The 14321-nt window shown below is 55.1% G+C and overlaps 1 protein-coding gene across 1 annotated transcript in view; it reads right to left on the bottom strand.

Moving 5' to 3' along the window:
- Positions 1-1019: 1019 nt before the first annotated feature.
- KLC1 (kinesin light chain 1) overlaps positions 1020-14321 on the bottom strand; it is a 50239-nt gene continuing 36937 nt past the window's right edge. The window contains exons 12-14 of the mRNA XM_007944575.2: positions 13767-13928; positions 6272-6402; positions 1020-1098 (exon numbers count right to left, since the gene is read on the bottom strand). Coding sequence (XP_007942766.2) covers positions 1020-1098; positions 6272-6402; positions 13767-13928 — 372 coding nt within the window. The remainder of the gene's footprint in view (positions 1099-6271; positions 6403-13766; positions 13929-14321) is intronic.

The following is a 14321-nucleotide window of genomic DNA, read 5'->3' as shown; positions in this document are numbered from 1 at the left end:
CCGCGCCGCACTGAGGCAGGAGGTGGGAGGGAGGGGCAGGCGCTTAGAGAAACGCCCAGCATGCTCCGCGCCGCAGGAGGCAGGAAGGCAGGCAGATGGTCAGAGCCGACGCCCGGCATGCTCCGCGCCGCAGCTCAAGGCGGAAGGCGGGAGGCGGGAGGGAGGGGCAGGCGCTCAGAGCAACGCCCAGCATGCTCCCGCTCCCACCGCACGAGGCAGGAAGGCAGGCAGGCGGTCAGAGCCGACGCCCACCATGCTCCACGCCGCGCGAGGCGAGAGGGAGCGGCCTGCCTCTGCCCTTAGCGAAGGGGCCTTTTCAGTACCCAGGACCAGGTATCAGGAAAGGTGAGGGGCTCCCAAGGTGCAGCCAGGGACCTATAACTACGTATGAGGAAGGGCCCTCCACTCTGCGTGACCTGCCCGGTGCAGACAGCACAGTGCTGGGCCCGGGTGCAGGGCAGCCAGCGTCTCTGAGGGGCAGCCCCAGGGAGCCACGCCAAGTTTAGAAGAAACCCAGAGTTACAAGGCACTTTTTGCTGGAGAACGTGCCAAGTTTACATCTGAAGGGGAAACAAAATGTGACATGGTTGTGTGAGACTCGGGGACAGTTTGAAAGTTCGACAAAGACTTTTAATGTCAAAGTGGCAGCACGTTAGTTGCTGTTAGTCAACTTTTGAACAGTTTTAAAACACTGAACAGCTTAGCTGGACAGGGAATTAGTTACACACTAATGACGTAAGTTAACAGCTGGTTAAGTTTTGTTTCATCACAGTATTCATTTGTTAATGAGGTGAAGCCATCTCAAAGGTCATTAATGTACTGAGAACGCCTGCCTGTTCTCAGTGGGTCCCCAGCATCTAAGGCAGAACATGACGTCTCGTCATGGTGACCATCTGGTGTCTTCACTGGGACTACTCTCATCATGACACTATCTGGCTGCTACCACAAACACTAAGGACTCAGAGGCTCTGCTGAGAGGGTAGTGGCCCCGCTCTTGGTGAAGGGGGATCCCGGGGAGGTCAGGCTCTTACTTGGAAGTGGTCTTCAGCTGCCTTGCCACCCACGTTAAGGACATTCAGAGAACTGGCACGCTTCAGGCTGCAACCGCGACAGTGGACATGCAAGGACAAACAGTCAGAAGGACATCAGCCCAGCGCTGGGACAAGAGAGCAGCCCCTCTGAGGCCCTGGCACTCTCTGCATGTGTGGGGCTCCCACCCCCTGAGCCCGGCCTTGCTCATCTTCCGAGTTCCCCATGTGGCCTGTGAATACTTGGCCACGGCACCTGGCAAGTCTCGCATCACCAGCAAGGTAAGGCCAGAGGCATAAACACACGTGTTTCCTTTCCTTGTTTATCAGCGGAAAAAGTAAGTTTTGTTAAAATCAACGCTGAAGCCATGGGTCTCTACGTGACATTTTCAACACATGATATCATGGCTTTACACCGAAAGAAATACAGTGGGTTTTTAAGAATAGATTCACTTTTCATCTCTTGTCAAACACCTTGAAAACACGTGGTGAAACACCCTGTAACTCATCTCTGCCCTAATTGGATGCCTTAAAGTGGCCATAACGGCTCCCCACCAGCACTGAAGGTGGAGGGAGCCACGGTGAGGCTTACGTTAGGGGTGAACTAGTGTCAGTGCTCACGAAGGGCCATGCACACAGTGGGAGCAGTGTTATCGTAAGGACAGGAAGCTCAAGCACAGGGTTAGCACAGACTCGTGGGCGCGGTGTCAGCTCACCCCAGTCCAGGAGCTCTGGGGGTGGAGTGGGGAAGGCATCGGCTGCTAACCAGGGGTCAGTGGTTCTAAACCCCCAGCTGCTCTGCAGGAGGAAGGTGAGGCGATCTAGATTTACAGTCTTGGAAACCCAGCAGGTTGCTACGAGTCAGAATCGACGCAATGGCAGTGGGTTTGGTGGGGTTGTTTGGGGGGTATCCCCTACATAGAACTCACCCTAGGTATCCCAACCGGAACAAACAGAAGCATCCCAAGCAAGCAGACGCTGCTAGAGCTCCGGGCCACGCAAGACACAAGCCATGCCTGCTGAGTTCCGGTCTTGCCCCCTTCACTGTACCCGGGGGTAGGAGACTTCATGACTCCTGGAGCCCCAGCGGTGTCAGCAGGACTGTTCTCAGTGGCTGGATCTTGGGAGGCCAGTCGCAGCGAACACGGCTGTACACATGGTCGAGACAAGTGACCAGAACTACGTGTGTGGGAGCCCCCAGAGGTGCAGGTGTGGGCCGGAATGGCCACCAGTAATTGAGGCCGGCAGGGCGGCTGAACCCGAGCCCTTCCCAAGGTGAAGAGGTTTGGGTAAAAACCCCATCAAAAGGAGGAAGGACAGGCATGCCAGAGGTGAAGGGATGAACGAGTGGCTTCTGCGCAGGGAAATCCAATGTGTTAACCCCTCAGGGAGTGGCTCAGAGCAACAGAATGATCTTGTCTCTGCAAGTTCTGAGGGCAGAAGGGTGAAGCGGGGCGGCACTGGAACCTCCCTGGGTAAGGACGCCTGCAGCAGTCGGAGGGCTGCCCCCAGTGTCCCTCCCAACAGTATGTGACAGGTTGATGGTATGCTGGAGCTAAGTGCTGAATGGCTGAGTTATGGACAGGTGGACAGGACGGGGTCGCCCTCCAGAAGTTGACACCTAACAGAAGGCCATCAGGCACTGACAAGCCATCTGGTTCAGCCCTGACCTGTAGGAAATCACCCTGAGGAGGTGGGCTACACTGGCCATGGCTGTGGGGTCTGGTAACCAATGAGTATGTGGATTGGCTGGGAAGAGTCCCAAATGTTTGACCAGGGCTCTGGAAGCTTCCTGAAGGAGAATCCTGGAGAGGATGTCGAGTCACAGACCACATCACCCTAATGCAGTGAGATGCACGATGGGCAGCAAACTACTGAACTCGGCTCAGAAACGCAAAGTGCCCCGTGGGGGGAGCCGCTGGGTCTGAGGAAATTAAGTGGCTTCCTGGCGATGAGCCTGGCCCCCACCCCCCGTGACCAGCTTCGTGCTGGCTGCTGCTCTGAAGCCACCTGTGTAATCTCACGAGGTGGTCCCAGCAGCCAGCCTCTCGGTTAGCAGCGGGGGGCTGTTTGCACAGCCTGGGACTCCATGTCCAACTGAACTGTTTAACCAGGTGGCATTTTCTTCTGTTGTATGGGGTCGCTCTGAGTCGGAGCCAACCCAACGACATGTGGCGACAACCCAGCCCCGTTTCACTGGCCCACCTCAAGGCTTACATACCGAGAACATTCATGGGCACTAAGCATGGGCATTGCCCACCTGTCTCACTCAGCAACCTCAAGGGCGCTCCTGTATGGACCAGTCCATGAGGACTCGCTGGGAAGGTGGGCCACACCCCACCAACCCACTGGTCAGAACTGGGGGTGCCGAGGGCTCTGAGTTTAAACGGCCTTCTAGAACATTCTGGAATGTGAGGTGTGCTCCATTCAAGAAGCCCTGGTCTGCTGATACAAAGAGCTCATCTTACTAGGAAAGACGCTTCAAACTTAGACCTTCTGAGATGAAATTTCTAACATCTTAGCCTGAGGGGGTGGGCGCATGCCTGCTGGGGTGTGCGAGCCAGTCTGGTGGGGCGCACGTGCACGCCTGCCGGGTATTTGAGTCAGTCTACCAGGCACGTGTGCACGCCTGCCGGGGTGTGCTGCGTGTCTGCCCGGGTATGTGCCTGTGTTCTGCCCGGGGGAGGCCTGTCCAGGCCCCCAACTCATTATCATCTCGTCGGAGTGCTCACACGGTTCCATTTTCTTCCTCTTTTTAAAATCTCAGTAAAGACGGAAAGGAAATGTGAAAAACGAGAAAGCAAGCCCAGGTTCCTCACTCAGGAAGTGCATCCATGCTGTGACCTTGGCACCAGAATGAGCTTTGGACTTGAAAAGCTTCAAAACACCCAGGATCTTACACAGCTGAGGCACGTCCCCATGCCACCAGCAGTGCCCACGGGCAATGGGATGGTGGACACACCGATCACTTGTCACCTTCAAAGTGGTGAGAAGTGGCTCAGGGCCCTCACAATGCCACCAGCAAAAAGCCCCACCCCCCGCAAACGTGCAGAGGCCAGCAGCAAGCTGGCCGTCAGGTATTTACAAGAGGAGTGCTGATCCACAGACAGCTCAGAGCCCACTTTCCAAGCAAGAGCCCCTTCATCTTCTTGCACTAGGCCCTTGAGAGTGAGGCTGCTTGCTAAGAACTCCTACACTTCCAGAAGCCAGGCCCCTCCTCCCCGGACAGCATGGAGCTCAGAAACATTCTCTAAGGACGGGCAGCTAAATGAGAAGCGGGCCAGGCTCCTGGAAACCAAATGCTGCCCCTAGACTGAAAGCCTAGACTGGCTGGCCTTCAAGAGCTGTGATGCTCACACTGGGGGCAGAGAGCTCAGAGGGGACCCGGGGGACACAGGGCCCAGGACAGTCCCACACTGCACCCAGGGTCAGAGAGCTCATGGCGGACCCGGGGGATGCAGGGCTCAGGACGGTCCCACACTACACCCCTAGGCCAGAGAGCTTTCAGGACACACGGAGCCCAGGACAGTCTCACATCGCACCCAGAGCCAGCAAGCTTTCAGGGGACGCCGGGCCCAGCACGGTCCCACATACTGAACAGCAGAAGCAGAGGTGGCCCTCTGTTCCCCCACTGCACCGAGGTGGCTCCAGAGGGAGAGGACTGTGACACCAGGGGCTCAGGATCAGGGCCCAGTGACAACATGAGGAACAAGACTCAGTCCACTTAGACGAGTGAATTAAAAAGACGACAGCAAACGAAATGACCCAAAGGACAGTGACTTTGCTACGCCCGCCACATTGGCTGAGCGTGGCCGCACAGGCTGTGGCGAGCAGTGTCCTTACCTGCAGGATCTGCAGTGCAGTCACCTGCAGCCTCCCGAGAGCCTTTCACAGTCTGCCCCACAGGAAGCTAGTTACAACAGCTGAGCAAACAGTGGTTTGCAAGAGACACGTCCAGAAACAGAGCCACGTGCACCAGGAAGAGCCCGGGAGGACCCTGCCTACCAGAGGGACACAGGTGCCAAGAGCCCAGCCATTTTAAGAACCAGATTCCTCTGACAGCTTCAGTTTTATTGCTTAGAAGACTCAGACCCATGGCTTCCCTTCCTCACGTGCTAAACCTAAGGTTTCAGGCCCTGCGGGAGCCCTCGTCAGTCTCAAGGGGCGTTCCCATTTGACAACATTCTCCTGCAGTAAGCCTGTGGATTCCTTCAGTTGCAGCTGATGTGTGATTTTAAAATATGAAGCTGATTTTAAAGGATTTAAACTCATGCTGATTAAAATAACAACAACGTGCATGTGGTTGTGGGCCACGAACTCTGTGCTGACTCAGTGACCCCACGGGACAGAGGAGACCCACCCCACAGGGTGTTCCTGGCTGTCATCTTTACAGGAGCAGGTCTTTCTCCTGCAGAACCCCTAGGGGGTGCCACTCGCTGACCTACTGGTTAGCAGCCTGGCACTTCACCACTGTATCACCAGGGCTCCTTTGTGTGTCCAGAGAAAACACGCTGAGCATACCTAACACTGTCATGTGAAATCCCACTACTCACTGCCAAGGCCTTCTGAACATGTCACAGGGTTGCAGGGGCAAGTCACTCTCTCTAAATCACATGGGGATTACTCAGTGTGTCCTGGGGGCACTCAACCCGGACTAGCACCTGTACTTCCGCCCTCAGGCCTGAGTACACTATGCCATCTGCAGTTGGGGGAGCAGGGCTCTCCTAGGGGCCTGTGCACGCTGTCTGTGGGAAGTGTGACCTGTGCACACCATCTGTGGGAGATGGGGGCCTCTGTATACTGTGTGGGGGAGGTGGGGCCTATGGACACAGTCTAAGGGAGATGGGGGCCTATGGACACTGCCTACAGGAGGTGGAGCCTGTGCATACCCTCTGGGGGAGGTGTGACCTGTGCACACCGTCTGTGGGAGATGGGGGCCTCTGCACACCGTCTGGAGGTGATGGGGGCCTGTGCATACCGTCCAGGGGAGATGGGGGCCTATGCACACCACCTGCAGGAGGTGTGGCCTGTGCACACTGTGTGGGGGAGGTGCAACCTGTGCACACCGTCCAGAGGAGGTGGGGGCCTATGCACACCGTCTGGGCGAGGTGGGGGCTTGTGCTCACCGTCCGGGTGAGCTGGGGGCCTGTGTCCAGCGTCTGGGCAAGGTGGGGACCTGTGCACACCGTCCGGGAGAGGTGGGGGTGAAGGCAAGACGCAGCAAGGCTGGAGGAGATAGTTACCCAGGGTTCTTGGGCTCACTCTCCCGCGAGCTTCCTCCCTTCAGTTTCCTAACCAGCTTCTCGCTGCTGCGTCTAATGGAAGCCCGGAGCTTGCTAAAGGAACCACTGCGCTTTAAAGATCCAGAGCCGTCCTGAAAGAGACGTGAACAAGCGTGAAGTACGGCAGCCGCCCTTGCGGTCCCAGGGGCCACAAGCACCCGCACAGCCACCTACGTCAGTGACCCAAGGGTGATGCACGTCCCACAGGCATCTACCCAGTGTGGTGTCACTGAACATGACCCAATTACCATGAGAGCCTATGAAGACAGAGCAGCTCATTGAGACAAAAGTGTACCAGCCCCAGAGAGAAGTTAAATACACTGCTGGTCGGAGACGAGAGCCACACACTAAAGCAGCCTCAGAAATTAAGGCAGCTTCTGGGAATATCATCAAAATCAAACTCCAAGCCTCATGAGCATGAGAGTCCGGTCCAGGGAACAGGACGGGACCTGAAGCACTCAGATATGACAAAACCCACCAAAATGCAATACTGAGAGGAACTTTGCACTCCAAACACCTGACGGAGCGATTTATTAAACGCTGATCACAGAGGTGCTCAGAATGTAAATAAGATGCTAATTTTTAGCAAATAACTAAAAGCCTTCAAACATCTTGTAAGAAGCAAGCTAAGAAGAGTGGCCCAGCTTTCGTTTGATTGATTCAGACAGTAATGCGTGAAATATCTGGTAATATTCAGATGTGAAAAAGCAGAAACACAGAGCAAGACAGACGTGTGCAGACTTTTATTCCGAGTGGATCGCGTTAGACACCCCGTAACTTGTTGGCTCGGGCTACATGGAGCTACACGAAGGGGGTGAGGAGGAGTGCTACGGAGCAGACAGACACCAAGACACTGGTCAGTCGGAGTGAGTTTATTAGAAGTTAGAAAGACACAGATCACAATCACTGAACACTGAGATTAGTAGAGAAAAGCAGAATGGCTGAAATTGCACAGGGACTAAACCATAGAGGCTACTTCAGAGGGATCCTAAGTGGGGCTGCGTGGCCGTGGTCTCTACACACCAGAGGCCAGCCATCAGCACGTGTCAGGCGCTCGGCACCGGCAAGTCACAGGTCACCGTCATGCGCATGTGAACGCCTCGTGGAGTTGTCAACTACCGTGTATCCACGTGAACAGCTACGCACTCGTAATGCGCAAGCCACGTGCCACAGTTGATGGGTTATTAATACAGTGTATGCTACTAAGTACATTTCTGGCGAAGCTACGAGTGTACGCAGAAACGAGGACCCCAGAAAGGACAGCAGCGCCAAGAGGGGTGGTGGTGGCAGAGCAGCGTTCTGACAGAGTCCTAGGTGGCTAAGCACGGCAGTCAGCACTGGGAGGAGAGGAGGGAGGTTGCAGGCGGTGCCGTCACGCAGGAGACAGCGAGAGACCAGAAGGCAGCTAGGCCTGTCAGACAGAAACAAGAGAAGAGTCCAGTGAGCCCATCCTGAGGGCACCCACGCCCCCCACACGCTGCCTGCTTCAGAGTTGCCAGGCCACTGGTCTGCAGGGTCTCATCGCTTCAGTACCCAGCCTTCCCATCTCCTGCTGTCAGTGGGGACCGACCCTCTCCTGGACCTCAGTCTGAGCTGGCCGACTCCTGACAGCCCACCAGACAGCACAGTGCTCCTCAACTCTGACCGCAGAGGCCGTGTTCTCGTGCCTGCGGGAGCACCTGGGGTGGAACCTCCCACAGGGGCCCTGAAGCCAGGCTGCCCCGACAGCGCACCTGTGAGCTGAGCCTCCTGTCTGCAGCCTGCCTCACCCACAGGTGTAGCTGCACACTCTCAACAGCCCTAACACCCTATGCGTTTCGAGAGCCTAAAGGGACACTGCCTTGTGACCATGCAACCCAGAGCAGGCACCAGGGGCAGAGTGCACAACAGGAAACGAACTTCCGGGACAGCAGGACGGAAGGAGCACCAGGGGGCCCAGTGCCCACCAGGCTGGACTCACCACGGGACGCGGCTCAGTTAACCAGCCCGAGCTTCACGTTTCTCATCTTTAAACGGAAAAATAACACTCATTACCAATTCCCCAAGGGTGTAGGAGGACAGGAAAACCTTAGCAGGCTCCTGCCTCGCTCAGGAAAAGGGCTGTGAATCCCATGGGGGGCACAACCGCCACTGCTCACGGCAAGACTCGGCGCCACACACAGGGCAGGGATGTCACCGATCCTGCTCTGGAAACTTGGCAGAACCCAGAAGACTGATCTCACACAGACATCAGAGATGTTTCCTGCCTCCCTCTCTCTCACACACACACATATGTGTGCTCACAATCATGTACATGCACAATCAAGCATACACACATTCACACACACAATCACGCATGGTCGCACACATACACACAATCACACACACTTCATCCCGCTCAAACGGTCACAGTCACATGCATGTGCAATCATGGCACATTATCATGCTCGCATAGTCACACACATGTTCACATGCCCACATAAGTGCCCACACGTGTGTGGGCACGTATACATCTCACGGAGAGCTGTAAACGCCATCCCCTGATGGAAACACCGCCCAGGGCCTCTCCCCACAGTCCCTCCCCACAATGACCCAGCCTGTCACACGCCTGACACGGAGCTGTGTGCACAGAAGCTGGGGAACTCGACTTTCTGGGAAAGTGACTGACCTGCATACAACACCCAGAGTTTTACCAGCAGGATCAAAAGGCTGCAGTTCAGAGTCACCCTGACAGGGGCTAAGTCTGCAGAAGTGACACACTCCCCTCAACAGAGTGTCTACTGTGCCGAGAAGCAGATCCAAGAACGTGTCCATGATTCAACCCTCCTGCAACCCTGCATCTCGCACGTTTCGACAGCGTAGGCTTCAATTCTGGCTGACACAGACTCAGGACACACAGGCGGACTGGTCCCCAAACCTAGTCAACTCAAATCTGACCACAGTCCCTTTGTCTTCCATGTTATTTCTGAGAAACTCCGACCCTGGTAACTTCTATGGATGGTTATTACCACTCAGTCAAAGCGGCCCTGGCTCCCCACTGCCTCTGCTGGGGTGGGGGCTGGGCTCCCTGCCATCTCCCCTGCTGGGGTAGGGGTGCCCCCTGCTAGAGTCAGCTCTCCCCACCATCTCCTTTACTGGGGTAGGGGCTCCCTGCCATCTCTCGTGATGGGGTCGGAGCTTTCCCTACCGCCTCTGCTGGGGTGGAGGCTCCCTGCCATCTCCTCTGCTGGGGTAGAGGTCCCCTGCTGTCTCCCCCGCTGAGGTCAGCTCTCCCATCATGTCCCCTGCTAGGGTGGGGGTTCCCTGCCACCTCCTCTGCTGGAGTTGGGGCTCCCCGCCGTGACCCCTGCAAGGGGTGGGGCTGTCCAATAGAGAAGCTTAGTACTTCATCCTATGTGATGTTTTTGAAACCTATTCTGAGCATGAGAGCCCTTTTTAAAAAGCAGAAACCGGATGCAGAGTTTGAATATAAAACAAAACAGCATGTTCTCATCAGAAAATCTAAGGCCTCAAAAGCCTACAGGCGGCCATCCAAGGCCCAGCAGTTGGTCTCTGTTTGTCCAGAACAAGAGAGCGAGGAGGAGGAAATGGGACGTGTGGCTGATGCCTCTACAAGACCAGAGGAACCGGCTGGAGCCTGGCTGCCATTACTGAACGTCCTGATCAAAGACTCCACAGAAAGCTGCCATCTAGATGCAACGATGGGTCTCTCCTCGTACAGCACCAAGAAGAATGAAGAAAACCAAAAAGTCATGGAAACAATCAGTCCTAGTGACTGTTACACCATCCAATCTGCAGCCTATACGACTATGAGACCAGAAGAAATAGATGGTGCTCGGCTACTACTGTCAACCACTTGGAAGAGGATCTTAGTAGGAGATCCTGGATAGACAGGGGGAACAATGTGGAACAAAACTCAAAATCATTTGGAAAAAAAAAAAAAAAAGCCGGGAACAGGTTTACTGGCCCGATGGAGCCTGGTGGAACCACTGAGACTGGCCCCTAGCTGCCCTTCAGGTCTGGAATTGAACACACACCTGTAGCTTCCAGCCAAGCAGTAGACAGGCATACTAGTTGAGCATTTATCTGAGGTAGATACACTCCTTGGAGAGAACAAGTAAGAGAGAAAGAAGGGCTGCTCAAGCACAGGGAGACAGCTCAGGGGGTAGGAGTGCATGGAGGGATGGTCACAGGGAAGCGGTACCTATCGGGAGGAAGTGGGAGAGGAGATGTTGCATTGTGCTAAATAGTGGTCAATATCATGAGACAAAGTGTATGTGATCTGCTGTATGGAAAGTGTATTTTCTCTGTAAATTTTCACCCAAATCACAATAAAAAAAAAAAATTAAAAAAAAAAAAAAAAGACTCCGCAGAATCCTGATCAAAAAAGGAAGAATGCAGAACAGAATTTCAAGTTCTCATGGACCCCAGACTTCTTGGAACTAGGAAGACGAGATGAAGCCCTGAAACTACTGGCCTGAGATCACCTCTAACCTTCAACCAAAAATGTTCCCTGAAGTCGTCTTAAAACCAAATACTAGTTTAGCCAAACTGGTGAAGAATGTCTGCCTGGCACTACACTCCTTTTAAGATCTATCCATACGGGATCCAGGAGCTCGGGTGGCACAGTGCCTAAGGCACTTGACTGCTAACCAGAAGACTGGCGGTTCAAGCCCACCAGCCACTCATTCCTTGGAAGGAAGGTTGGGCAATCTACTTCCATAGTGATACTACCTCGGAAACCCAAGGAGGAGTCACTATGAGTCGGATCTGACTCGACGGCAGTGAGTTTGGCTTGGTTTTTATACAGGATCCAGCTGGTAACAACCTGAAAGGAACCTGAGGGGACAGTGAGCTTATGTTAATGGAAGGGAACTGCTCAGAAAAGGCGGGGAGGGTGTCATGGAGGTGGAAGAAGGGGTCATGCTGCTGACCATACCTGGACAAGGTGTTGGACAGGTGTGTGTGCGCTGTGTGTTATTTTCAACAACAAATAAAGTATTAAAAAGAGAGAGAGGGAAGCCTATGGTGGAGCCTGAGTAGAATAAAGTGAACTAATGTGAGTGGGGTGCTCCCTTGTGAACCCCAGTGTGGGGCCCACGTTCCTGCCTGCACTGCACCTTGATGACACGGCTCTTGAAACAGCCTGTGCACACAAGGAAGGGTTGCAGAGGCCTGGTGCTCTCAGGAGGCAGAGTGCTCCCAGAAACACTGGGCAGGAGGGCTGCGCAGGACATGTCAGTGCACTAGGGACACTGCCAGCATCCGCATCCCACCGCAAAGTAACATGGCTTATCTCGTGTGGTGATCACACCTCAGTACACGTGGACCAGATCAACCCCTCAGTGTGCACATGCTGTCGCACAGTAACAACCAGTTCACATCAAGTGCTGGCAGGGTGGAGGGCTGGCTTCTCGGAGCCCTCGAGCATCTAGGGACTAGTCAGCTCCTCCCTGCAGCAGGGAAGGTGGCCTGCATCTATCTGCTTGGTCACCCTGGTGACCAGTGGTGACAATGGCCTCAAATGCCCTCACCGTTTACCCAGGCAGGGCCCACAGGCCCACTGTACACAGGTTCCACATGAAGGAAGGGTCCCTCCCACAGCCCCAAGGACATTAGAGACCACTGGGCTAGAAAACCTAAGCCAACGATTTAGAAGGGATTTTATCAAAGCTGTGGAGCGACTTGTTGGCGCTGAAAAGAAACACATCTCAGTTCTGAAAGGAATACAGTAAGCCAAGATGCCAGTGTATGAGAGGGACAGTCATAAGTGCCACAGAGCAATGAATGCAACCGAGTAATGTGTCCCACACTGTGGGTGTCCTAGAGCAGTGAGCAAATCCAGCAAGAGCGTCATAGGGTAACAAGGATCCCAGAGTGTGAGCACCGCGGACTAGTGAGTGAAATCGAGCACAGCTGAGTATGAGTGTAAAACAGTAACACATGTAAGAGTAGTGAGTGTCTGAGAAGGTGAGGCTCCCAGAGCACCAAGTGCCACGGAGTGGAAAGCACCCTGGAGGAGGACTGCCTCAAGGGAGAAAGGAACGTGCAGTGGAAGGTGACCCCAGCCTGGACGCAGATGGCAGCTGCATCGTCCACCACGGGGTAACCTCACTGCAGGGCTGCCAGGTACACCCCCAGACCTGATGCCACAGCCAGCTATCCGGGCCCCAGGCAATGGGATCTGCCAGCAGCACAGTGAAAGCAGACAGGCCTCCCTCCCTGGTTCTCAGTCCCTGGGACAGGGAGAGAACGCTGGACTGTTGACCATTTTACTGTCACGTGGCTCACGTGACTATGACCCAGGAATACCCTTCTAAGAAATTCCTCTAGAGCTTCCCTCACGAGTCCCGACCCATGGCCTTCCTCAGCCTGCCCTAAGGCCAAGTGTGCAGGGACAGCGACCCAGGAGGAGCCCCGTGCACAGTTCTGACGGTGTGGGCAACGTGAGAACTGCACTTTTCCAGGTGGACGACGGCCCACTAGGGCAGATGCTGACTGGTGGTCTGGGCACAGAGCAGACCCAGGCTAAGGAAGCTGCCAGAGAAGGGCAGCCCGACCCCCTCCCTGAAGTTTTGGCCATCAATGTCTGTTACAGAATGTTTATTTAAGACAGTAACTCTTACCAAACTGGTAACAGCTAAAGAAAATCCTTAGGAATGAACAGATTTTAAAAAGTACGATAGGGAGATTCTAAGAAAGGCCCAAACTACTACCTGGCAGTAACCCGCAGAGTGAGCATCAGACTCCACTCCTGCCTCGGAAAACGTGCGCAGGGCCCTGAGCCGCAGCCAGCTGCGCCTGCGCCCCAGCCTCCCTGAGGAAGCCCTGTGCACACATCCACTAGAAAGTGGTCTCCAGAGGCCCACTGGGGAGAGCCAAGGGCGGTACCCAGCACTCAGAAGGTCGGACACACTGCCACGTAGGCAGTGTCCTGATCAGAAAGCTGCAGCAGGTGCCCAGGAAGAGCGACAGCCACGGGCACCACTCAGGATGTATGAGCTCCAGGCCAGGTGGGACCTCCAGAGAAAATGCCGCCCGACAGCATGCACTGATGCTACTTACAAAACGCTATTAAGAAATTCCACCTAAACATCATTTTCCTTTAAGGCACTTTAATAAATCCTAACAAAACGTGCCACAGATGGTCAGTGAAGTTAGGAGCACTGAAGTTAGCAATGGAAACGGGTCAGTTAAGAAGCATGTTAGTTATGGACCACACTAACCCTGACATGAAACAAAACCAGGGCTGGCTTACACTCTGAAGAGCCCGGACCCTCAATCAGCACGTAGGTGCTCACAGTGAAGCCAGCCCCCTTCCTGGCTCCTAGAAGCACGAGTGAGCCCAGGGCAGGGCAGCTGACAGGCCCTAGAGGGCAGGCCCCACACAGCGCAGCTGTACCCGCCGTGCTGGGGCTGCCGCAGGGGAGCTGGCGGAGCCCACGCCCGCCCCGTGCCGGCCGTGGGCTGTACTTACCCCGTTCCACTCTACGCTCATACTCACTTCCTCGCCGCCGTCGGGGCCGCTCTCGTACTTGACCACGTCCGCACTGAGGCTCTCCCGGCTGCGCCGCTTCTCTGAGCTCTCAGGGTCATTGAGCACTTCGGCCACTCTCTGCTTGTGTGCAGTGTCAAGACCCTGGGAGGGGACAACGGCACCGTCAGCTTGGATCTGTCTGCACAAAGGTCACGGACAAAGCACTAGCCCTTCATCCGTGCAGGGAGATCCCGAACAGTGGCCGCCAGAGTGAAGGCGGCCGTGCACGGGGACCGAGGGCTGCAGGCCCCACCGGCACCTGCTCGGTCAAACCAGGCGACACGGGAATGCACACAGGCAAGACTGGGGAACGTGCACCAAAGACCTGACAGCACGTGGAACGACGCACTCCAGTCCATGCCTTCTGTGCTGAAGCATCTGCCGCCTACACGCTATTAGAAACTCTTCAACAAATGAACGGATCGACAGGCAGACGGATGGGCGCGACACGTGGCAAGGCAAGGACAACGTGCCTTGAATAACAGGCTCCAGCGG

The sequence above is a fragment of the Orycteropus afer genome, unplaced genomic scaffold (assembly GCF_000298275.1).
Source record: "Orycteropus afer afer isolate SDZICR_OR568_19922 unplaced genomic scaffold, OryAfe1.0 scaffold00128, whole genome shotgun sequence".
Taxonomy (NCBI): domain Eukaryota; kingdom Metazoa; phylum Chordata; class Mammalia; order Tubulidentata; family Orycteropodidae; genus Orycteropus; species Orycteropus afer.
Note: the sequence above shows the minus strand (reverse complement) of the source record. Positions and strands in the feature narration are given on the sequence as shown.